The sequence below is a fragment of the Garra rufa genome, chromosome 25 (assembly GCF_049309525.1).
Source record: "Garra rufa chromosome 25, GarRuf1.0, whole genome shotgun sequence".
NCBI classification, from domain to species: domain Eukaryota; kingdom Metazoa; phylum Chordata; class Actinopteri; order Cypriniformes; family Cyprinidae; genus Garra; species Garra rufa.
This window is the reverse complement of record NC_133385.1, coordinates 4363548-4390257: the sequence shown is the minus strand read 5'-3', so window position 1 is coordinate 4390257 and position 26710 is coordinate 4363548. Positions and strand designations below refer to the sequence as shown.

The window sequence follows — 26710 nt, the reverse complement described above, 5'->3', positions numbered from 1 at the left end:
TAAGACAGCGCTTTAATGAGATCCTCTGATCACTAACCACCTTCTCCAGCCGCGGCTCAATTAAATCTTCCTAAGAAGTCTCCTGTCTGATCTTCTGGGTCATTAAAGGCTATAAGAAACTACGTAAATGTGAAGCTGGAGAGTGCCATTAATGTGCCTCTATTTTAGCTCATGACCTTAGTGACTGGGTGTCATGAAATGTGTCTGAGTTGCAATTAAATATAAAAAAAATAAATAATAATAATAATTTAAAATTATATAAATATTGTTATAATTATTAAATAAAACTGTAGATGCATAAATATATGATCAGATATTTAGAATTAATTGTCCATTTAAAAAGAGCTTTTTTTTATTTGGGAATTTATTTAAACATTTAGGTATTTAAAAATGATTTATTTATCTATTAAAATATTTTTATTTACTTTTTAAAAATAATGCATTTATTTAAACATAAGAATTTAGTTAAGCATTTACTTTTTTGTGTATTTAAGCAGTATTTTTTAACTTTTTTTATAATTTATTTGAACATTAAAGCATCCTTTTAAATATCCAAGCATTCATTTGTTGTTCAGCTTTAAGTAATAATAATAATAATAATAATAATAATAATTTGCACTGAAGAGTTGCATTTTTATTTTTATTGTGATACAAAAAACATCACAAAGTTGTGTATGTTAAAAAAATATTTTATTTAGATTTCTATTTGAACATTTAGCTATTTAAATATCTGTTATTTTTCAGTTTAAGTATTTTATTTAGTTTTGTTTTATAATAATAATGCATTTATTTAGTGTTTAAATATTTACTTTATGTATTTAAACAGTTTTTTTTTCTTTTTTTAATTTATTTGAACATTTAAGCTTCCCCTTAAATACAAAATAAAAAGAGACATCACAAATTTATATATAAATTATATATCATTTATAATATTTTTAATTTGAGTGCATGTGTATAAATAAAAATATGTGTATATATATGAATGTGAGCATTTTATTATGAAGCATTTAATGAATGAAATTTAAAAACATATTTAAGGCATTTCTTAAATGGATTTATTTATTTATAATTTTTTAAATCCAACATTTAATCAAACATTTATTTATGCATTTAAGCATTTGTAAGCAAAACATATATTTAAAAAAAAATAATAATAAAAAAAAAAATATATATATATAGCATTTATTTGTATAGGAATTTATTTAAACATTCAGGCATTTCAATAATCATTATATATTTATGCAGGTATTTGTTTATGTTATTTTTGCAACAGTAATGATAATCTCAGGAAAATCTGCACATCAAATTTTAATTTTTCCATGCTCTTGACAGATTTCATGACGTTCATCTCATTAGCGTTTGTTATGATTTCCTGCTCTTCATCACATTAGAAGACACACATTCTGAGCTTGATGAATGATGCTCTTATTTAAACATGACAAAGTAATCTGAAAACTGGAGATGATTTCATGTCCGCAGCGAAGTGTTCAGGAGAAACAGGAGGAATGAGTTTTAGAGGAAGCTGACTGAGATGTCATTAATCATTGGTGAAGATAAAATGAGATCCAAACCAGCTGATTCAGGACAGAAGAGATCAATTAGATGTCAGAGGGAGTTTAATCTGAATGTGGGATAGATGAAGGATGTGTTCTTTAGGGGACTGCAGTTCACTGTGTTTTTAGTCTCTTCTGCTTCCTGAGGCTCCATTTATTTGATCAAAAATACTGTAAAATTGTGAAATATTATTACTATTCAAAATAACCGCTTTCTCTTTGTATACATTTTAAAATATAATTTATTCCTCTGACCAAAGCTGCATTTTCAGCATCGTTACTCCAGTCTTCAGCGTGACATGATGTTTCAGAAATCATTCTAATATTCTGATTTGATGCTCAAGAAACATTTCTTATTATTATAAATGAAAAAAAAAGAGTTTTGGATTAGTAAAATAAAATAAAAAGTATACTTTTATTCCGCAAGGATGCATTAAATTGATCAAAAGTGACTGTAAAGACGTTTCTAATTTTACAGAAGATTTTTGTAGCCTTGTAAACAAATTCTATTTGTTTTTATATTTAATGTGAAATCTTTAGATAATTAAAAATTGTGTAAATATTGTCAATTGTATGAAATTGATTACATAAATATATAAAATAAATAGTATTTATAATTAATTGAATATTTTAAAAAATATACATATACAACATATGTAATAATTTCAAAATATGCACAATTTATAGTTAATAATTAACTATCATTTAAGACATTTATAATTTTGCGAAAGGTTTTTGTAATCTTGTAAACAGATTTTATTTGTTTTGGATTTTATATAATATAAAATTATATAAATATTGTTAATTATATGAAATTTGTTACATAAATATATAAAGATGTATCGTATCTGTATATATTTATAATTAATTGACTATTTAAATATATATATATATATATATATATATATATATATATATATATATATATATATAAATGTATTGTATGTGTGGAATTATTGTTTTTTTATTAATTTAAAATGTTTAGATATGTTTACACACAAATTAAAAAATATATACATATCTAAACAAATATATGTGATCATTTCAACATATGCACAATTTATAGTTAATTAACTACAATTTTTATTTAAAAACAAATATACTAACGATTATTATCAGTGATAAAAGTTAATAAAGTATATCGTGTGTATATATACGTTTATATATTTTTTATATATGTAAAAAAAATCAATAATCTAATATATATTTAAAAGAAAATTAAATGTGTAGATATGTTCACACACACGAAAATGAAATATATGTAAACGTAAATGTGTGTAATCATTTGAAAATATGCACAATTTATCGTTAATAATAATTTAATATAATTTAATTTATTTCTAAAATAAAACATTTAATTCTTACAATTTATGACAATGAATAAGTTTGAGTTGAGTAATATTTAAAAAAAAAATCTATACTTTTATTCAGCAAGGATGCATTAAAATGATCAAAAGTGACAGTGAAGACATTTCTAATGTTACTAAATATATCTTTTTCAAATAAATGCTGTTCTTCTGAACCTTCTATTCATAAACGAATCCTGAAAAATAAAATGCACCACAGTTTCCATAAAAATATTCAGTTTTTAACATTAATAATAATAATCAGAAACAGTTGTATATTAGAATGATTTCTGAAGGACCATTTGACAGACTGAAGTAATGATGCTGAAAATGCAGTTTTGATCACAAAAATAAATTTCATTTTAAAATATATCCACATAGAAAATGGCTATTTTAAATTATAATATTTTTTCATATTTTTGAGCAAATAAATACAGCCTTGGTGAGCAAAAGAGACATATTTTTGACCCTGGAGCACAAAACCAGTCTTAAGTCGCTGGGGTTTATTTGTAGCAATAGCCAAAAATACATAGTATGGGTCAAAATTATTGATTTTTCTTTTATGTCAAAAATCATTAGGAAATTAAGTAAAGATCATGTTCCATGAAGATTTTTTGTAAAATTCCTACTGTAAATATATCAAAATGTAATTTTTGATTAGTAATATGCATTGTTAAGAACTTAATTTGGACAACTTTAAAGGTGATTTTCTCAGTATTTTGATTTTTTTGCACTCTTAGATTCCAGATTTTCAAATAGATGTATCTCAGCCAAATATTGTCCTATCCTAACAAACCATACATCAATAGAAAGCTTATTTATTGAGGTTTCATATGATGTATATATGTCAGTTTTGTCAAATTTAACCTTATGACTGATTTTGTGGTCCAGGGTCACATTTATTCCAGTGTGTTGTGTGTGTTTCAGATATTCAGGCTCTGTGTCCGGCTCTGGATCTGCTGCGGTCTGCAATACGCGACACACACACTGAAGCTCAGAGTCAACAGTTCTGCGATCAGCTGCTGAGCATCACGCTAACCTTCCTCAACACGCAAACCAAAGTCCTCCTCACCGGCGCTCAAGGTAAACACAAATTTCCATATCTCATTGTATTGAGCTCATATTCTGCGATATGCTGATGTCAGGCCTCGTGTGCTGTCCTGTTGCGGTAGAGCTGGATGCGAACCTGCAGGAGTGTGTTCAGATTTTAGACGGCTACATCTCTGATCTGCGCCGATACATGAAGAAGTTCCCTTGGCCGGATGGAGGCGGCTCTCAGGCCTCCGTGGGTCTGAATGCTCCTGCGTCCATCGCAGACACTGATCAGGAGTGGCAGTCGCTGTCTGATGAGGTTAGTCCACAGAAACGCTGCACACCAATGATGCATCATGGTCCAAAACACTTGTTAGACGGATGCATTTGTGTTTTTGACTTACTCGCAGCTGCTTGGGGACTTGTTTGGATGTATAAAGTAAAATGAAATGAAATGAAGTAAACAGTCAAGTCAAGTAAAATAAAATGTTAAAAAATGGATGAATAAATGAAATTCATAATAAAGTGGATGGATGAAAAAAAAAAAAAAAAAATTTAAAATATAAAAAAAAAAATGGATGGATAATAACAATAAAATAAATAGAGGCATGAAAAATAAAATAAAATGTATTAAAAAATGGATGATGTTTAAAAAAAATAAAAAATAAATAAAAACAAATGTATGGATGTATAAAATAAAATAAAATGACAAGAAGTAAACAGTCAAGTCAAGTAAAATAAAATGTTAAAAATGGATGAATAAATAAAATTCATAATAAAATGGATAAAAAAAATTATATATATATATATATATATAATATATATAAAAAAAATGGTTGGATAATAACAATAAAATAAATAGAGGAATGAAAAATAAAATAAACAAAATGTATTAAATTGTACAGATGTTTAAAAAAATAAGATAAAATAAAATAAATGTTTGGATGTATAAAATAAAATGAAAGTTAAAATGATAAGAACAAGATAAACAGTCAAGTCAAGTAAAATAAAATATTAAAAATGGATGAATGAATGAAACCAAAAAAGGATCAAATAAAATAATAAAATGGATGTATGAAAAAAATTAAAAAAATGGATGGATAATAACAATAAAATAAATAGAGGAATGAAAAATAAAATAATGTATTAAAAATGTATGGATGTTTAAAACAAAAGTAAAATAAAAACAAATGTATGGATGTATAAAATAAAATAAAATGACAAGAAGTAAACAGTCAAGTCAAGCAAAATAAAACCTTAAAAATGGATGAATGAATGAAACAAAAAGGATAAAATAAAATAAGAAAATGGATGGATGAAAATAAATTAAATATAAAAAATGGATGCATAGTAACAAATAAATAGAGGAATGAAAAATAAAATAATGTATAAAAAATTGTACGGATGTTTAAAAAAAATTAAAATAAAAAATAAAAACAAATGTTTGGATGTATAAAATAAAATAAAATGAAAGTTATAATGTTAAGAAGTAAACCTTCAAGTAAAATAAAATAAAATATTAAAAATGGATGAATGAATGAAACCAAAAAAGGATAAAATAAAATAAGAAAATGGATGGATGAAAAAAATAAAACATTTAAATAAAAAAAAAATGGATGGATAATAACAATAAAATTAATAGAGGAATGAAAAATAAATAAAAAAATGTATTAAAATTGTATGGATGTTTAAGACAAAAATAAAATAAAAACAAATGTATGGATGTATAAAATAAAAATAAAATAAAATGACCAGAAGTAAACAGTCAAGTCAAGCAAAATAAAATGTTAAAAATGGATGAATGAATGAAACAAAAACAGGATAAAATGAAATAATAAAATTGATTGATGAAAAAAAAGAAAATAATTAAATATAAAAAATGGATGGATAATAACAATAAAATTAATAGAGGCATGAAAAATAAAATAAAATGTATTAAAAAATGGATGGAAAAAAAATAATAATAAAATGAAAAATAAAATGTCAAGTAAAATAAAATGTTAAAAATGGATGAATGAATGAAACCACAAAAAAATGGAAATAATAAAATGGAAGCATGAAAAGTAAAAAAAAAAAAGATACAATGGCATAAAAATAAAAAATGAAGTATAAAGTAATTCAAATAAAATAGTGTTTTAATGGATCACTCCTAATAGTACTAGAAAAATATATATTAGGAAAGTAAACCATGGATTTAAAGAAAAACAAAATTAAAATAGAATGTGAAGTAAAATAAAATATAATACAAATGAAAATAAAATAAATCAATAAAAACCATGATCCTAAACTAAAATAGAGTAACCTCCAATTCTATATAAAGTGGATTAAAATGATAAATTATAAATAAAATGCATGACCCTATAGAATAACTAGTTAAAAGTTAGAGAAATAGTTGAAAAATTAACAGTAGAGTAGTCTTCAATTCTATATGAAGTTAAAAAATAATAATAATAAAAACTAACCCATGAAAAAAATAGTTTTTCCCAAAACACTGAAAATAGAGAGAAATCACAATATAAATTATTTCTAAAATACCATCCATGACATACATCACCAGTCAAAAGTTTAATGTTTTTTTTTTTGTTAAGAAGTCTCTTCAGCTCACTAAACCTGCAGTAAAATTGTTAAATATTTTGACTATTGAAAATAACTGTTTTCTATTTGAATGTTTTAAAATGTAATTTATTCCTGTGATCAAAGCTGAATTTCTAGCATCATGTGACACTGAGGACTGGAGTAATGATGCTGAAAATTCAGTTTTGATCACAGGAATAAATTACATTTTAAAATATATTCAAATAGAAAGCAGTTATTTTAAATAGTTGAAATATTTCTAAATGGTACTGTTTATGCTGTACTTTGGATCAAATAAATGCACGCTTGGTGAGCAGAAGTGTCTCTTTAAAAAAAAAAACGTACTGTCGAAAAACTTTTGACTGGTAATGTAAATGCATTTATTTTATTTTTATTTGCAAATATGACAATATATGCGTGTTTATTAAATTTGCAAATATATGCGTTTATTTAAAATATAGATAATATGAATGCAAAGTTTATGCAAGTGTATATGCGCATTATCTACTATGTATGCATGTAAAAAAATAAATAATAAATAGTAATAAAATGTAATATCAATGTGTGTATAAATAATAAAATATAATATATGCATATGGGTATTAAGCTTACAGTATATGCACATTATATACTAATCTAGGGAATAAAATCAATATATTTATATAATAATATATATATATATATATATATATGCACATTGAGTTTTGTTCTGTCCATTTATTTCAGGAAGTCGTTCAGCACGCTGTATTAAGCAGACGGATCCTACATGCACAGGCTTTCCTGCGCAGACGTGGCTGTGTTGAATGCAGTCTGGAAGACATCAGGAAGACGGGACTGAGACTCGCTTTCACCTGTCTCACTCACAAAGACCTGCAGCAGGCCAAAACACTGCTGACTAACATGGTACACACACCACATTATCACACAAACAGCCCAAACACACAATCTTTATTGTTTCTGCTCACAGGGTTCCTAGGGTGTTTGAAACAAAAGGGAACTTCCCGTACTTTCCAGTTCTGGAAAATTATGGAAAAAAGAAGGAAGAGTATAGAAAAGCACTTGTGTTTCCAGACTTTTAGTTTTAGTCTAGTGGGCTGGTTTTAGCCCCCATTTAGTTTTTATAGTTAAATTAAGAATTTATTGAAATTTATTGTACAAGAAGCCAAATTCAAAATACGACTGAATGAGTTTAAGGTGCACTTTTTTTCATTATGCAAAATGCATGGTTGTCTCTTACAATATTTTAGCACCCTATTACATAGCCTCAAGGACCTTTGCAAAAAGGTTATATAGGGCATATAGAAAAATGCACACTGAGCCACCTATTGTGCTATCAGCCCATTTCACAGTATGCGTTAAAGACACCTAAGGCCGTGAAATATGGCATACTGCGGTAATGAAAGACAAATTTTGAAAACATCTTTTTTATAAACCCATGAACTTGGCATTTTATGCCGTTAGGCCATTTTTAGTCGTTTCTGTGCCGCCACAGAGGATGTGTATGGGACATTAGGCCTTGATATTAGAGGCACTACTGTAAGAAAAGCCACATTTTGAGCAACTAGATGTCTGGCTATTCATGTGCATCCATGCTCTTGTTTTATTCATAGTAAGATGGCAGTGATGCACAAAGAAAATATAGGGATGCACCGAATGTTCGGCAACCGAAAATTCAAATAAGCGAAAAGGCCAAATAAATTATACCGAACAATGATGCGACGTGATCAAATACAGTCGTGGCCAAAAGTTTTGAGAATGACACAAATATTAGTTTTCACAAAGTTTGCTGCTAAACTGCTTTTAGATCTTTGTTTCAGTTGTTTCTGTGATGTACTGAAATATAATTACAAGCACTTCATACATTTCAAAGGCTTTTATCGACAATTACATGACATTTATGCAAAGAGTCAGTATTTGCAGTGTTGGCCCTTCTTTTTCAGGACCTCTGCAATTGGACTGGGCATGCTCTCAATCAACTTCTGGGCCAAATCCTGACTGATAGCAACCCATTCTTTCATAATCACTTCTTGGAGTTTGTCAGAATTAGTGGGTTTTTGTTTGTCCGCCCGCCTCTTGAGGATTGACCACAAGTTCTCAATGGGATTAAGATCTGGGGATTTTCCAGGCCATGGACCCAAAATGTCAACGTTTTGGTCCCCGAGCCACTTAGTTATCACTTTTGCCTTATGGCACAGTGCTCCATCGTGCTGGAAAATGCATTGTTCTTCACCAAACTGTTGTTGGATTGTTGGAAGAAGTTGCTGTTGGAGGGTGTTTTGGTACCATTCTTTATTCATGGCTGTGTTTTTGGCCAAAATTGTGAGTGAGCCCACTCCCTTGGATGAGAAGCAACCCCACACATGAATGGTCTCAGGATGCTTTACTGTTGGCATGACACAGGACTGATGGTAGCGCTCACCTTTTCTTCTCCGGACAAGCCTTTTTCCAGATGCCCCAAACAATCGGAAAGAGGCTTCATCGGAGAATATGACTTTGCCCCAGTCCTCAGCAGTCCATTCGCCATACTTTTTGCAGAAGATCAATCTGTCCCTGATGGGTTTTTTGGAGAGAAGTGGCTTCTTTGCTGCCCTTCTTGACACCAGGCCATCTTCCAAAAGTCTTGTCCTCACTGTGTGTTCAGATTCGCTCACACCTGCCTGCTGCCATTCCTGAGCAAGCTCTGCACTGGTGGCACTCCGATCCCGCAGCTCAATCCTCTTTAGGAGACCATCCTGGCGCTTGATGGACTTTCTTGGACGCCCTGAAGCCTTCTTAACAAGAATTGAACCTCTTTCCTTGAAGTTCTTGATGATCCTATAAATTGTTGATTTAGGTGCAATCTTAGTAGCCACAATATCCTTGCCTGTGAAGCCATTTTTAAGCAACGCAATGATGGCTGCACGCCTTTCTTTGCAGGTCACCATGGTTAACAATGGAAGAACAATGATTTCAAGCATCACCCTCCTTTTAACATGTCAAGTCTGCCATTCTAACCCAATCAGCCTGACATAATGATCTCCAGCCTTGTGTTCGTCAACATTCTCACCTGAGTTAACAAGACGATTACTGAAATGATCTCAGCAGGTCCTTTAATGACAGCAATGAAATGCAGTGGAAAGTTTTTTTCGGGATTAAGTTCCTTTTCATGGCAAAGAAGGACTATGCAATTCATCTGATCACTCTTCATATCATTCTGGAGTATATGCAAATTGCTATTATAAAAACTTAAGCAGCAACTTTTCCAATTTCCAATATTTATGTAACTCTCAAAACTTTTGGTCACGACTGTAGAGGCATACACTAATGCAGCAAACATGTGGGCAATTTGGAAGCATTTAAAACTGTCCAAGAAAGATGCAAAAATAATAAATAAAAAAATCATTTGTCTAATACACGCACAAATTGTATTGATTCTGACAGCTCTGCATGAGCTCCTTCAAAGTCCAAAGCGCATAGGAAATCTGTACTGAAACAGCTTAATGAGAATCATTCATAAATCTGCTGCTGTCAGCTTAAAGTAGTACTGATGTGGTCTTGTGGGTTTCTGCCAAATAATAGTCAACAGAATTTATTGATTACAGTTATTTAAAGGAACAGTTCACTCAAAAATGAACATTTGCTGAAAATGAAAATGCCATACAAGATGTAGATGAGTTTGTTTCTTCATCAGATTTGGAGAAATGTAGCATCACTTCACTTGCTTACCAATGGATGTGAATGGGTGCCGTCAGAAGGAAAGTCTGTGTATGTAAGAATAAAAAAACAATTATTCAGACGTTTTCAACTTGAAAACATCTTAAGACGTTATTATCAGCTGTTTGGACTCTCATTATGACGGCACCCATTCACATCCATTGGTGAGTAAGTGATGCAATGCTACATTTCTTCAAATCTGATGAAGAAACAAACTCATCTACATCTTGGTTGGTGTGAGGCTAAGTAAACTTTTAGCAAATCTTTATTTTTGTGTGAATTTTTCCTTTGAGAGAGGTCAGTGAAGAGCGAAAGTCTGAGTTTTTTTTTTTTTTTTTCGCTCAACCTCAGTAAAAAAATTACAGAGCAAATTAGCTCCTCGTTTTTTTCACAGCAGTTCTTTTATTCTCGACACTTCTCATTTATTTTGACCTTCACATTTCTGCACCACCAGCTGGACCTTCATTATGAATTTATAGCTTTTTTTGACTTCCTGAGTAAAATAACAGTAGAGCTGCTGGCGTCCCATATGACAAAATAAATCGTACTTGTTTGCTCAAAAAAAAATTAATACATAAATGTAACCCTGAAAATTTTAAAATAAAATAAAAATATTTACAGATGACTTAAAAAAAATGCTCTATGAACCATTTATGTTAACTATGTTCTCATAATCTACTGAGAGGTGTGGAAATATGAGTCTGGAAAACTGTGGTATTTTGAAATGTAAAATGTGTAGGAGCTCATTAAGGACATATGGACAAAAATAAATGTAAAAAAAACCATGTTAAAACTGTAACAATGTATCTTACGAGGTAACATGTAACCATTGCTCCAACTTGAAATGTGTGCTCTCTTGAAGTCCTTGAATTTGATTGTATTGGACCTGGAAAGTCCTTAAAATGTCCTTGAATTTAAAGTGTCACATGATCCTTCAGAAATCATTCTAATATGCTGATTTACTGTTCAACTAACATTTCTGATTATCATCAGCATAATATTTTTTTGCCAAAACCATTTCATTTTTCAGGATTCTTTGATTATTAAGTAAAAAAAGAGCAGCATTTATTTAAAATAGAAATCTTTAACACTATACTGCCCTACAAAGCAAAAAGGCAGTAACTGCATTTTTGGTCAAAAATGAGTTATTATCATTTTCATGACATTCAAGGCATCCTTTGTTATGTGACAAAATATCTCATCTCAAATGGTAGTCGTTTGTACAGTAATTGGATTACAGGCTGGATGACAGGATAACTTCAAAGTCATTTTTCTCAGTTCTGTACTAGGCGCAGTTACTGCCTTTTTGCTTTGTAGGGCAGTATAAATGTCTTTACTGGAACTTTTGATCAATTTGATGTTTCCTTAATGATTAAAAGTATTAATTTGTCTCTTTTAGGGCTTTAATGTAAAGGAGCAGCTCCACAGCATCTGCGTTTTCACTGCCGATCGGGATCTAAGGGCCTTCATGGTGAGAAAAAAAACAACCTCTGAACCCTTAGAGAGACATTCCTAGGTTCAAAAACGTGAAATTTGTGCAATTTCATAATCATCAGTGTCATTTAGAGAGCTAATTTAGCTGTAAATGATTCTATGTTGCTGTCATTCTCAGGTTGAGGAGCTGCAGAAGCAGAATTTCCTTTCAGGTGAAGAGTTACAGCAGGTGGAGTTCATTCAGACCATTGAGAACTTGTGCTCCACGCCTGCGACGAGATCCTCAAACCGCCTGGACGCCAACAGGTTTCTCTCTTAAAAAGTTGTTTTTGCTCTGCTTGTGTCTTTTATTGATGCAGCAGCACTGGAAATGTTGTTTAGACGGGGGTGGGACAGGATTAGATGATGTTGCGAGCTGGATTCGAACCCTAGTTTGCGCACCAGGACGTATTTTCAGAGAAGTGTGTGGGATCTTCTGTCCAGGGTTCTTCAGATGAGCCGGTCCGATCCCGAGAGCAGACGACTGCTGCAGGAGATCACACAGGAAGTGGACTCGTCCTCCTGCAGGTCTTTACTGGATCCTGTGTGTTTGGACTGGGTCAGATACTGGGACAGAGACACCCAGAACTCCATCCTTCTGTCCAGACTGCAGCAGACCGGTCAGTTTATCACAGCTGAACACTTTGATAGTCATGCAAAATTACTTTTCTTTTCCGTCTTCTTTTGAATCATGCAATTAATTCATCATTTACTATGCAATTAATTCAAAATGTAAGCATCTTTTGCCTGCTTTCAAAAACAAATCATATTTTACTTCAAAATTTTAAGACCATTAACCAAAAAAAAATTTAAAGAGAAAAGAATTTAAAAAAAGTATTTAAAAATGTAAACTTTATTTTCAACAAACACTATTAATTATTGAAATATACAAATTTATTTATCTTTTTTATTAATAAAGCTTAATCTCGAGTTCAAAAGTTTATGTACTGAATTGTGATTTCATATTTTTTATCTATTTTACCATCTGTTTCCTTTTTTATACTGTACAGACAAAAAGTGAGAATATTGTAAAGAGACAAGAAGAATAAAAAAACTATTTAAAAATTAAAAGTTTTTTATGCAATTAATTTTAGAAAGTTTCTAATTCTAGGAAGATCACAAACTTGTCAAAGGTTAATCATATTTTACTTCAAAATTTAAAGACCTTTAACATATATATATATATATATATATATATATTTTTTTTTTATAAAGAGGCTGGTTAAAATTAATTCCCAACCATCAAAGATTTTAAATTGATTAATTAATTAATTGAAACATTTTTCTTAAAGTGAGAGTGAAAAATAAAAAAAACTAAAATTTAATTTAAATTTAATTTAATTTTAGAAAGTTTTTAATTTTAGGAAGATTACAAACTTGTCAAAAACTAATCATATTTTACTTCAAAGCTTAAAGACAATTAACGTTTAAAACCAAACATTTTTTTTTAAATGAGGCTGATTAAAATGATTTCCCAACAATCAAGATTTTTTAAATTAAATAATTAATTGAAATGCATTAATTCAACATTTTTATGAAAAAAGTGAGAGAGAAGAATTTAAAAAACAATTAAAACATGTAAACTTTTTATTTTCAATAAAGTTTTTATGCAATTTTTTATGGGGCAGGTTAAAAGTAATTAAAATTAATTTTAAAAGGCAATTGTAAAGAATTTTAAAGATTTTTTTAAGTAATTCATTTAATTAGATTTTTAATAGTTTATAATTTAATTTAATAATTTATAATTTAATTTAATAATTTTATATATATATATATATATATATATATATTAAAAGTAATTAAAATTAATTTTAAAAAGGCATTTGTAAAGAATTTTAAATTTAAGTAAATTTTAGATTTTAGATTTAGATTTTTAATAGTTTATAATTTAATTAAATAATTGATTTATATATTTATATATATATATATATATATATATATATATATATATATATATATAATATATATAAATTATATTTAATGCATATTATATATATTTTTTAATATATATTTTAAGTAAATGTAATGGTTTTATATTTCATAGGTATGCATGTATGTGTGTATATGTATAATGTGTGTGTGTGTGTGTGTGTGTGTGTGTGTTTATATATTTTGTGTGCATATATTTTTAGAGCTTAATTACTTATGCTCTTTAGTGTGTATACTAAAAGGTTTATAAATGACCATGTACAACTATTTAATATATATTTAAAAAATAAAATTTTAAGTTCATGCAAAGTATACACACAATAATGAATTATATGGAAATGTGTTCATTCCTAATTTAAAAAATAAAAATTGAAAAGGGGCTTAATTTGCTTTATGCAAAATATGTATTATTTCAAATAATTATACACATATATTTTGCATAAAGTAAATTAATCTTATCTAGTTTTTTATAAAATAAAAATTAAATGAAGTTTATTAATATCATTATTAATATTTAAATTAAATTTGAAATGCATAATTTTGCATTAAGCAAATTAAGCTTTTTTTTTTTTTTTGTAGGTGCATTAACACGGTTTACACTCCAATATCTAATTTTCATCGAGCATTTTTTCGTTTGATGTGATGTTGTTTGGTATAGATGTGTTTCTTGTGTTGTAGCTCAGGGTTCGTGGGATGCCGCTGTGTTGTGGTCGTATCTCACCTCTCTGCACGATTGTGTTCGAGCCTCGGAGTGGGTTTGCAGCTCAACCGCGGCTGAAGGACAGAGCACCGCTGCCCCCCGCTGGCCTGCGCTCGCACCGCACGTCATCAACGACAGCAGCCGCTGCGGACAATACCTGCGTGATCGGATCCTAGTCCTGCTCGCCCGGTCAGAGACGCTCAATTTCCCAACATATCCAAAGGAAATTGAAAGGATGTGTTGCATTAAAAAGCCATTTGACCTCAAAGCACTGATATTAATCTGACAACTTCCTGTTTTGTGTATAGACAGGGTCTGTTCGTCCAGTCGGAGATGGAGGACTTTGAGAAGTTGCTCTGGAGGCTGGGTCAAGCCAGAGGAGTGATGCAGCATGGGAAGGATCCTCCCGTCCCGCAGTTTCAGGCGTCGCAGGGCCAGGAGTTTCACCAGCGCTTCGTCCTGCACTGTCTGGAGAACAGCCTGCGCTACCTGCTCTACTCCTACCTGGAGCACTACAGGTGAATCAAAACACACACATGTATATGTGACCCTGAACCACAAAACAGTCCGAAAATAAGCTTTCAGTTGATGTATGGTTTGTAAGAATAGGACAATATTTGGCGGAGATACACCTATTTGAAAATCTGGAATCTGAGGGTGCAAAAGTGCTTTCAAAGTTGTCCAAATGAAGTTCTTAGCAATGCATATTACTAATCAAAAATTAGCTTTTGATATATTTATGGTCTGAAATGTACGAGATCTTTTTACTTCATATCCTAATGATTTTTGCCATAAAAGAACAAATTATAATTAAAGCTGCAAGCAGCGTTGACCGGGCCCTCGCCGTCTGGCAGTCGCCATCCCGATAGCATCAGGAAAACGGTGCCCAGTTGGCACATGCATTCACAATAACCCTTTGGACTAACCCTAACTGTCTCTCCTCCTGTCTGACTCTTTCTCTTACCACCCATCCCACCTCCTTACACTCAGCCACTTACCACACAAACACACACATAGAGTGCAGAGCAGAGTGAGATCAGATTTGTTTTTTAATTTTCTTTCATTCGTGGAGTTTTGTATAATTATGAAATGAACTGTGTTTAATCAGAATGAATAGTTATTTGTATGAAAAAAGTTTCAAAGAGTTAGGATGCTGCACTTTAAATATATAATAAATCATTGAAAATTGAAAATGGAAAATGAAATTCTAGGCACGCTATCTGCCTCAAAAACACAGGAAACAAATATTTGAATGTATTTTGTATTTTTATTTATTTGCCATGGCAACAGCATTTGATGCATCAGGGACGCCTTTACAGACTCTCATCGGCCGTGTTTTTACATCATTCTGATGAAGTTTGAAGAAAATCGAGCACAAAAATATTGTTCGTTGTTCGTTCGTGTGTTAGTTCATTAACCAATGTTAACAAAAGAGACCCTATTTTAAATAGTTACCATGTTTTATGATCTACATCAATTTTTTAATATTATTTTAATGATCTATAAGCATCTGTGAAATAATTATAAACAAATATATTAAAAATAAATACATATTAACTTAGTTGATGTATTTGTTTCTCATTCTAATTAAGTGAACTGAGCAGTATAGTGTCATACTTATAAGATTTTTTATTCTATCAGTGAGATTGTATATATGTATATAAATCATATAATTTTTCCTTAAAAGATTAAAAAAAGATTTTAATGCTCTTTAAGCACCTATACAAAATAATTATGTAAAAGTACACTGACAGTACAGTCTATATCAACTGATTCTATGGATTATTTTCATTCTTATACACTGAGAATGAGCTAAATAGCATTAGAGGTCAAACGATTCCTTATCTTATGAGGACCTCTAGTGTTCATCCCTGGTATTAGAGCTTTAATCTGACAAATTTATGTGACACTTTTAATGTTTTTGGGGCCTCTGAGCATGATAACATTTTGAAACTACACGTATTTCCTAAGAATTTCTTGTTCTTTATATGTAAAAAGTTTTGATGAGTTAGAATAATGCAATTTAAAGATATATGAAAATAACTCTTCATCTTTTTTATTGTTACTTTCATAAATCACCACATCAACACCGTTCAAGATGTCCCAAAGCCGTTCACAATTTAACATCTTCAGTATCTTGGCATCATGTTGACAAAGTTTGCTGTGAACTGTCTGATTCTGCTATGAGTGATATGAATTTATTCACAGCTATATTTAAAAACACAGGAAACAAATGTTAAAGTTTGACATGTTGCCATGGCAACAGCATTTGATGTATCAAGGACCCCTTCACAGATTCTCATCGGCCGTGTTTTGATATTATTCTGATGAAGTTTGAAGCAAATTGAGTAAAAATAAGAGGTTGATTTAAAAGCGTTTTGCAAGCAACACACTTCCTGCTGCCAGTTGGTGGCGCTATAACTTTGACTCATAATAGTCACATCTCTGTGATCGGTATCATACGACGAACAAACTGCTTAAGTTTGGTCAAAATCAGATAAAGTGTGTCAAAATTATTAGACATTTCCTGTTTCTCATTTCTCGCCATAATTTGTCGCCCTGCCACGGCCAAACCGTTCGAGATAGCAAAAATCCCCTGGCAATTTTGCATTCCCAATATCTTGAGATCATGCTGACCGAGTTTGGTGGCCATCGGTGGAAAGGTCTAGGAGGAGTATTTCAAATTCCACAGCTTGATTTTTCCAAAAATCCATATTTAAATAAAAATAGCTGACTTCCTGTTGGTCGTAGCTAATGGGTGTAAATTAGAAAGTTGTCCGGCTTGATGAGTCCAATATATGTACCGAGTTTGGTGACTGTAGGACAAAGTAACCCCCCAACTTTTGTCAAAAGGTGGCGCTATGGAGCGCCTGCTCCACGCCCATTTATGGGCTTTTATCAGTGTTTAACTGTCATTAATACAGATGTGTGTGTTGAGTTTCATGAAATTCTAAGCATTTTAAGTGGCTCAAAAACACAAAAAACTAAAGTTAAAGTTTGACACGTTGCCATGGCAACATGATAAAAGTTATGGATAACGCCCTTCACAGATTCTTATCGGTCGTGTTTTGACATTATTGTGATGAAGTTTGAAGCAAATTGAGTAAAATTAAGAGGCTGAGTTTAAAGCGTTTCAAAAACGTCACGCTTTCTGCTGCCAGTTGGTGGCGCTATAACTTTGACTCATAATAGTCACATCTCTGTGATCGGCATCAGACGATGAACAAACTGCTGAAGTTTGGTCAAAATCAAACAAAGTATGTCAAAGTTATTAGGCACTTCCTGTTTCTCATTTCTCGCCATAAATTTGTCGCCCCGTCACGGTCAAACCGTTCGAGATATCAAAAATCCCCTGGCAATTTTGCGTCCCCAATGTCTTGAGATCATGCTGACCGAGTTTGGTGGCCATCGGTGGAAAGGCCTAGTAGGAGTATTTCAAATTCCATTGCATGCACTTTTTAGACATCCCTGAATAGCCGACTTCCTGTTTGGCGAAGCACGGACTATGAGTGTGAAATTTGTTCGGCCCGATGAGGTCTATATGTGTATGAATTTTGGTGACTGTAGGTCAACCGTTGTGCGCTCCAGAGCCCTTCAAAAGTCGCAATTTTTAACGCTGTGCCATGCCCCCCCCAGGTGACCCCCCCATGTCAAAGTCTGTCCGGCCCTGATGGCCGCAGGTTCCAATGTGTGTGCAAAGTTTCAAGAGTTTTCGTGTATGTTAAGGCCCCCGAAATCCCCCAAAACATTGAAAAAAAAATAATAATAATAATAATTAAAGCTGCAAGCAGCGATGAACGGGCCCTCGCACACGGGCTCACCGCCGACAGGTGGCTTTTTGAACACAGCTAATGGTGGGCAGTATGCTTTTAATCCAGTAAAAATAGGAAAAATTATGTCAAAGTCACTTAAATGTGCCAAATTTCCTGCTGCCAGCTGGTGGCGCTATGCCTATAACTGATTATTGGCATGTAGATGTGTTCAGGTTGGCACTTTCATCAAACATATGAAGTTTGGTGCAGATTGACCTTGGTATGTTTGAGTTAGTGAAAGATATGATATATCCTGCTGCCAACAGGTGGCGCTATGATAATATCTGAATATTGGCCTTTAGGTATCTTCAGGCCAGGACTCTTACCAAACCTGTGAAGTTTGAGGCAGATCGGACATTTTATGGCTGAGTTATAACAACTTTTATGTACATGGCGAAACATCAAACTTTGTCACGCCGCCACAGACACGCCCTTTAACGAAAACTCAAGATCTTCGCAATTTAACATCTCTAAGGCCTCTAGATCAGACTGAGCAAATATAAAGTTGATATCATTAAATCTCTAGGAGGAGTTTGCTACAAGTCATTTCCTGTTGCCAACAGGTGGCGCTGTGATTATAATAGAATATTGGCCTTCAGATTTGTTCAGGCCAGGACTCTTATCGAACATGTGAAGTTTGAGGCAAATCGGACATTTTATGGCTGAGTTATAACAAGTTTTATATCCATGGCGAGACCTCGAAATTTGTCAGGCCGCCACGGACACGCCCTTTACCAAAAACTCAAGATCTTCACAATTTAACATCACTAAGGCCTTTATATTAGACTGACCGATTTTGGTGTTGATCTGTATAAATCTCTAGGAGGAGTTGGTTGCAGAGTACAGCATGACACTTCCTGTTGCCAGCAGGTGGCGCTATGACTATAACTGAATATGGATATGTAGATGTCATCAGGTCAGGAGTGTTATCACACATGTGAAGTTTGGGACAGATCGGACATTTTATGCCTAAGTTATAGCAACTTCCTTTTTCATGGCGAAACATCGAAATTTGCGAGGCCGCCACGGACACGCCCTTCGATGAAAACTCTAGATCTTCACAATTTAACGTCACAAAGGGCTTTAGATTAGACTCACCAAATTTGCTGTTGATCGGAGTAAATCTCTAGGAGGAGTTTGTTCAAGTACCACGCCTGAAAATGGCAAAAATGACACAAATTTTGCTAAGAAAATTAATAATAACCGACTTCCTGTTGGGTTTCGGATTTTGTCCCAGGAGGCTTTTTTGTAGGTATTGGTGAGCTACATGTGTGTACCGATTTTCATGCATGTACGTGAATCATAGCTGAAAGCGCACACCGCGGAACGTGTAAAGGTGGCGCTATCGAGCCGTTTTGCCACACCCATCTCTGAAACCCATATCAGACATCCATTTTCGCCAGGTTTGATGTGTGTGCAAAGTTTCATGAGTTTTCGGGTATGTTTAGGCCCTCAAAAATGCGATTCATTCCGGAGAAGAAGAATAATAATAATAATAATTAAAGCTGCAAGCAGCGATGAACGGGCCCTCGCACACGGGCTCACCGCCGACCGGTGGCTTTAGGAACACAGCAAATGGAGGGTAGTATGCTTTTAATACAGTAAAAATATGAGAAATATGTCAAAGTCACTTAAATGTGCCAAATTTCCTGCTGCCAGCTGGTGGCGCTATGCCTATAACTGATTATTGGCATGTAGATGTGTTCAGGCCACCACTTTCATCAAACATATGAAGTTTGGTGCAGATTGACCTTGGTATGTTTGAGTTAGTGAAAGATATGATATATCCTGCTGCCAACAGGTGGCGCTATGATAATATCTGAATATTGGCCTTTAGGTGTCTTCAGGCCAGGACTCTTACCAAACCAGTGAAGTTTGAGGCAGATCGGACATTTTATGGCTGAGTTATAACAACTTCTATGTCCATGGCGAAACATCAAAGTTTGTCACGCCGCCACGGACACGCCCTTTAACGAAAACTCAAGATCTTCGCAATTTAACATCTCTAAGGCCTCTAGATCAGACTGACCAAATATAATGTTGATATCATTAAATCTCTAAGAGGACTTTGATACAAGTCATTTCCTGTTGCCAACAGGTGGCGCTGTGATTATAATAGAATATTGGCCTTCAGATGTGTTCAGGCCAGGACTCTTATCGAATATGTGAAGTTTGAGGCAAATCGGACATTTTATGGCTGAGTTATAACAAGTTTTATATCCATGGCGAGACCTCGAAATTTGTCAGGCCGCCACGGACACGCCCTTTACCGAAAACTCAAGATCTTCACAATTTAACATCACTAAGGCCTTTATATTAGACTGACCGATTTTGGTGTTGATCTGTATAAATCTCTAGGAGGAGTTGGTTGTAGAGTACAGCATGACACTTCCTGTTGCCTGCAGGTGGCGCTATGACTATAACTGAATATGGATATGTAGATGTCATCAGGTCAGGAGTGTTATCACACATGTGAAGTTTGGGACAGATCGGACATTTTATGCCTAAGTTATAGCAACTTCCTTTTTCATGGCGAAACATCGAAATTTGCGAGGCCGCCATGGACACGCCCTCCGATGAAAACTCTAGATCTTCACAATTTAGCGTCACAAAGGGCTTTAGATTAGACTTACCAAATTTGCTGTTGATCGGAGTAAATCTCTAGGAGGAGTTCGTTCAAGTACGACGCCTGAAAATGGCAAAAATGACACAAATTTTGCTAAGAAAATTAATAATAACCGACTTCCTGTTGGGTTTCGGATTTTGTCCCAGGAGGCTTTTTTGTAGGTGTTGGTGAGTTACATGTGTGTACCGATTTTCATGCATGTACGTGAATCATAGCTGAAAGCGCACACCGCGGAACGTGTAAAGGTGGCGCTATCGAGCCGTTTTGCCACACCCACTTCTGCAACCCATATCAGACATCCATTTTCGCCAGGTTTGATGTGTGTGCAAAGTTTCATGAGTTTTCGGGTATGTTTAGGCCCTCAAAAATGCGATTCATTCCGGAGAAGAAGAATAATAATAATAATAATAAACGAAGCAGATCCAATAGGGTCCTCACACCATCGGTGCTCGGGCCCTAATAAACGAAGCAGATCCAATAGGGTCCTCACACCATCGGTGCTCGGGCCCTAATAATCCTTAGAAAAACAATAGGGCCTTCGCCCTTTTGGGCTCGGGCCCTAATTTTGACCCATACATTTGACCCATATATGGTAACACTGTACAATAAGGTTTATTTTTTTTTTAAATGTTATTTATTGCACTGTGAACTTAAATTAACATTTTTATTAGGTAACTTTAACAAATTCTGTACAAATATATTGTTTATTGTTAGTTTTGGATCGTTAATGCATTCATTTATGATAACAAATGAGACCTTGCTGTACAGTGTTACCTAAAATCAATTGTTTTGGTTTATTTAATTGTTTTCTTTTGTTTTTTTTTATTTGTAATTTATTTTAAAACATTATTTATTTTTAAAATTTAATTATATTTTATAATTCATGTTATGCATTAAATTTATTTCAACTCTTTTCGTTATTTCGTGTTTTAGTTTTTCGTGAAAAAAAAAATACATTTTTGGAGCTTTTTTATATATTTGCAGTTAATTTTTTTTAGTTTTTTCCTTTTTCACATTTATATTTGTTTTTATAAAGTTCTTTTCCTTATTTTTTTATTTCTATCTGTCTGTCTGTCTCTCTCTATCTATCTCTCTCTATCTCTCTATCTAAAAATTTTCTATATTAATTATTTGAATTATTTTATTTTGTTATGGTTATTTTTATTTATTTATTGATCTATCTGTCTACTCTTTAATCTGCTATATTAACTGATAATTATTTTATTTTAATTTATTTATATATGTATTCATATAATAAATGATATTTATATCATTTTTATTATTATTTATTGTTATTGTTTATTTGTATTACAATTTTTTATGAAGCCCGAAAGGCTATATAATTATTATTTTTGTTATTTCAGTTTAGAATTTATTTATTTATTTTTGCATGTATGACTTTAGGACAAAGTAGTTAAATTAATGTAAACATTATATTGAAAGAATATTGATTACATTGTTTGAATGAAGTTTAATTATTTTTGACCTGCATATAACCCTTGCTGCTGTCATGTTGTTAAATCATAAATAAATAGATTTATTGAAGCTCTTTTTCAGAGAAAGATGGTTTACGTCCCTCTGTGTGAGCTGTTTTTCAGCAGGACATTCAGGACTCGTCTCATTGTGGATGTGTTTGTCATTTCTTCTGTCATTCAGGTTAACTCCCGGGAATTGCCCTGTTCTGACCGACAGGAACCTGTTTGAGAGTTTCCCCTGGTTTGAGATGATGCTGAAATTACAGAAAATCACCAGAGACCTTAAAGGTGCCAGCATTTGCATTTAGATTAAAAAGAATGTTTTAAAATAGCTGTCCTGCAGACTTTATTCTGTCAATATTCCGCCTTTATTCTCACAATAGTCCAACTTTATTCTTGTAACATTCCGACTTTATTCTCATAACATTCTGACTTATTCCCGCAATATTCCAACTTTTGTTCTGTCAATATTCCGCCTTTATACTCACAATAGTCCGACTTGATTCTCACAACATTTCAACTTTATTCTCGCAATATTCCAACTTTATTCTCACAATATTCCGACTTTATTCTTGTAACATTCCGACTTTATTCTCGCAACATTCCGACTTTATTCTCGCAACATTCTGACTTTATTCTCGCAATATTTCAACTTTATTCTCTCAATATTTCAACTTTATTCTTGCAATATTTCAACTTTATTCTCGCAATATTTCAACTTTATTCTCTCAATATTTCAACTTTATTCTCGCAATATTCCAACTTTATTCTCGCAAGATTCCGACTTTATTCTCGCAACATTCCGACTTTATTCTTGTAACATTCCGACTTTATTCTCGCAACATTCCGACTTTATTCTCGCAACATTCTGACTTTATTCTCGCAATATTTCAACTTTATTCTCTCAATATTTCAACTTTATTCTTGCAATATTTCAACTTTATTCTCGCAATATTTCAACTTTATTCTCTCAATATTTCAACTTTATTCTCGCAATATTCCAACTTTATTCTCGCAAGATTCCGACTTTATTCTCGCAACATTCCGACTTTATTCTCGCAACATTCCGAATTTATAGTCGCAATATTTTGACTTTATCTAGCAATATTCTGCCTTTATTCTTGCAACATTCCGACTTTATTCTCGTAACATTCTGACTTTATTCTTGTAACATTCCGACTTTATTCTCGCAACATTTATTCTGTCAATATTCCGACTTTATTCTCGCAATATTCCAACTTTATTCTCGTAACATTCCGACTTTATTCTCTCAATATTCCGACTTTGTCGCAATATTTCGACTTTATTCTCGTAACATTCCGACTTTATTCTCGCAACATTCCGACTTTATTCTCGCAACATTCTGACTTTATTCTCGCAATATTTCAACTTTATTCTCTCAATATTTCAACTTTATTCTTGCAATATTTCAACTTTATTCTCGCAATATTCCAACTTTATTCTCGCAAGATTCCGACTTTATTCTCGCAATATTCCGACTTTATTCTCGCAAGATTCCGACTTTATTCTCGTAACATTCTGACTTTATTCTCGCAACATTCCGAATTTATAGTCGCAATATTTTGACTTTATCTAGCAATATTCTGCCTTTATTCTTGCAACATTCCGACTTTTTTCTCGTAACATTCTGACTTTATTCTTGTAACATTCCGACTTTATTCTCGCAACATTCTGACTTTTATTCTGTCAATATTCCGACTTTATTCTCGCAATATTCCAACTTTATTCTCGTAACATTCCGACTTTATTCTCTCAATATTCCGACTTTGTCGCAATATTTCGACTTTATTCTCGTAACATTCCGACTTTATTCTCGCAACATTCCGACTTTATTCTCGCAACATTCTGACTTTATTCTCGCAATATTTCAACTTTATTCTCTCAATATTTCAACTTTATTCTTGCAATATTTCAACTTTATTCTCGCAATATTTCAACTTTATTCTCGCAATATTTCAACTTTATTCTCTCAATATTTCAACTTTATTCTTGCAATATTTCAACTTTATTCTCGCAATATTCCAACTTTATTCTCGTAACATTCCGACTTTATTCTCTCAATATTCCAACTTTATTCTCGCAAGATTCCGACTTTATTCTCGCAACATTCCGACTTTATTCTCGCAACATTCCGAATTTATAGTCGCAATATTTTGACTTTATCTAGCAATATTCTGCCTTTATTCTTGCAACATTCCGACTTTTTTCTCGTAACATTCTGACTTTATTCTTGTAACATTCCGACTTTATTCTCGCAACATTTATTCTGTCAATATTCCGACTTTATTCTCGCAATATTCCAACTTTATTCTCGTAACATTCCGACTTTATTCTCTCAATATTCCGACTTTGTCGCAATATTTCGACTTTATTCTCGTAACATTCCGACTTTATTCTCGCAACATTCCGACTTTATTCTCGCAACATTCTGACTTTATTCTCGCAATATTTCAACTTTATTCTCTCAATATTTCAACTTTATTCTTGCAATATTTCAACTTTATTCTCGCAATATTCCAACTTTATTCTCGCAAGATTCCGACTTTATTCTCGCAATATTCCGACTTTATTCTCGCAAGATTCCGACTTTATTCTCGTAACATTCTGACTTTATTCTCGCAACATTCCGAATTTATAGTCGCAATATTTTGACTTTATCTAGCAATATTCTGCCTTTATTCTTGCAACATTCCGACTTTTTTCTCGTAACATTCTGACTTTATTCTTGTAACATTCCGACTTTATTCTCGCAACATTCTGACTTTTATTCTGTCAATATTCCGACTTTATTCTCGCAATATTCCAACTTTATTCTCGTAACATTCCGACTTTATTCTCTCAATATTCCGACTTTGTCGCAATATTTCGACTTTATTCTCGTAACATTCCGACTTTATTCTCGCAACATTCCGACTTTATTCTCGCAACATTCTGACTTTATTCTCGCAATATTTCAACTTTATTCTCTCAATATTTCAACTTTATTCTTGCAATATTTCAACTTTATTCTCGCAATATTTCAACTTTATTCTCGCAATATTTCAACTTTATTCTCTCAATATTTCAACTTTATTCTTGCAATATTTCAACTTTATTCTCGCAATATTCCAACTTTATTCTCGTAACATTCCGACTTTATTCTCTCAATATTCCGACTTTGTCGCAATATTTCGACTTTATTCTCGTAACATTCCGACTTTATTCTCGCAACATTCCGACTTTATTCTCGCAACATTCTGACTTTATTCTCGCAATATTTCAACTTTATTCTCTCAATATTTCAACTTTATTCTTGCAATATTTCAACTTTATTCTCGCAATATTTCAACTTTATTCTCGCAATATTTCAACTTTATTCTTGCAATATTTCAACTTTATTCTCGCAATATTCCAACTTTATTCTCGCAAGATTCCGACTTTATTCTCGCAATATTCCGACTTTATTCTCGCAAGATTCCGACTTTATTCTCGCAAGATTCCGACTTTATTCTCGCAACATTCCGAATTTATAGTCGCAATATTTTGACTTTATCTAGCAATATTCTGCCTTTATTCTTGCAACATTCCGACTTTATTCTCGTAACATTCTGACTTTATTCTTGTAACATTCCGACTTTATTCTCGCAACATTCTGACTTTTATTCTGTCAATATTCCGACTTTATTCTCGCAATATTTCAACTTTATTCTCGTAACATTCCGACTTTATTCTCTCAATATTCCGACTTTGTCGCAATATTTCGACTTTATTCTCGTAACATTCCGACTTTATTCTCGCAACATTCCGACTTTATTCTCGCAACATTCCGACTTTATTCTCGTAACATTCCGACTTTATTCTCGCAATATTTCGACTTTATTCTCGTAACATTTCGACTTTATTCTCGTAACATTCCGACTTTATTCTCGCAACATTCCGACTTTTATTCTGTCAATATTCCAACTTTATTCTCGCAATATTTCAACTTTATTCTCGTAACATTCCGACTTTATTCTCGCAATATTCCGACTTTATTGTCGCAATATTTCGACTTTATTCTCGTAACATTCCGACTTTATTCTCGCAACATTCCGACTTTATTCTCGTAACATTCCGACTTTATTCTCGTAACATTTCGACTTTATTCTCGCAACATTCCGACTTTTATTCTGTCAATATTCCGCCTTTATTCTCACAATATTCCGACTTTTATTCTGTCAATATTCCGACTTTATTCTCGCAATAATTCAACTTTATTCTTGCAATATTTCAACTTTATTCTCATAACATTCTGACTTATTCCGCAAAATTCAGATTTTATTCTCACAAAATTTTGACTTTGTTCTCGTAACATTCAGACTTTATTCTCATAACATTCTGACTTATTCCCGCAATATTCCACCTTTATACTCACAATAGTTTGACTTGATTCTCATAACATTCCAACGATATTCTCGAAATATTTCGACTTTATTCTCGCAAATATTATGCCTTTAT

General features: G+C 32.4%; 1 protein-coding gene across 1 annotated transcript in view; it reads left to right on the top strand.

Moving 5' to 3' along the window:
• spg11 (SPG11 vesicle trafficking associated, spatacsin) overlaps positions 1–26710 on the top strand; it is an 81692-nt gene that overhangs the window by 12943 nt on the left and 42039 nt on the right. The window contains exons 9-17 of the mRNA XM_073831839.1: positions 3827–3982; positions 4072–4250; positions 7232–7408; positions 11598–11669; positions 11811–11938; positions 12116–12291; positions 14279–14489; positions 14609–14818; positions 22395–22501. Coding sequence (XP_073687940.1) covers positions 3827–3982; positions 4072–4250; positions 7232–7408; positions 11598–11669; positions 11811–11938; positions 12116–12291; positions 14279–14489; positions 14609–14818; positions 22395–22501 — 1416 coding nt within the window. The remainder of the gene's footprint in view (positions 1–3826; positions 3983–4071; positions 4251–7231; positions 7409–11597; positions 11670–11810; positions 11939–12115; positions 12292–14278; positions 14490–14608; positions 14819–22394; positions 22502–26710) is intronic.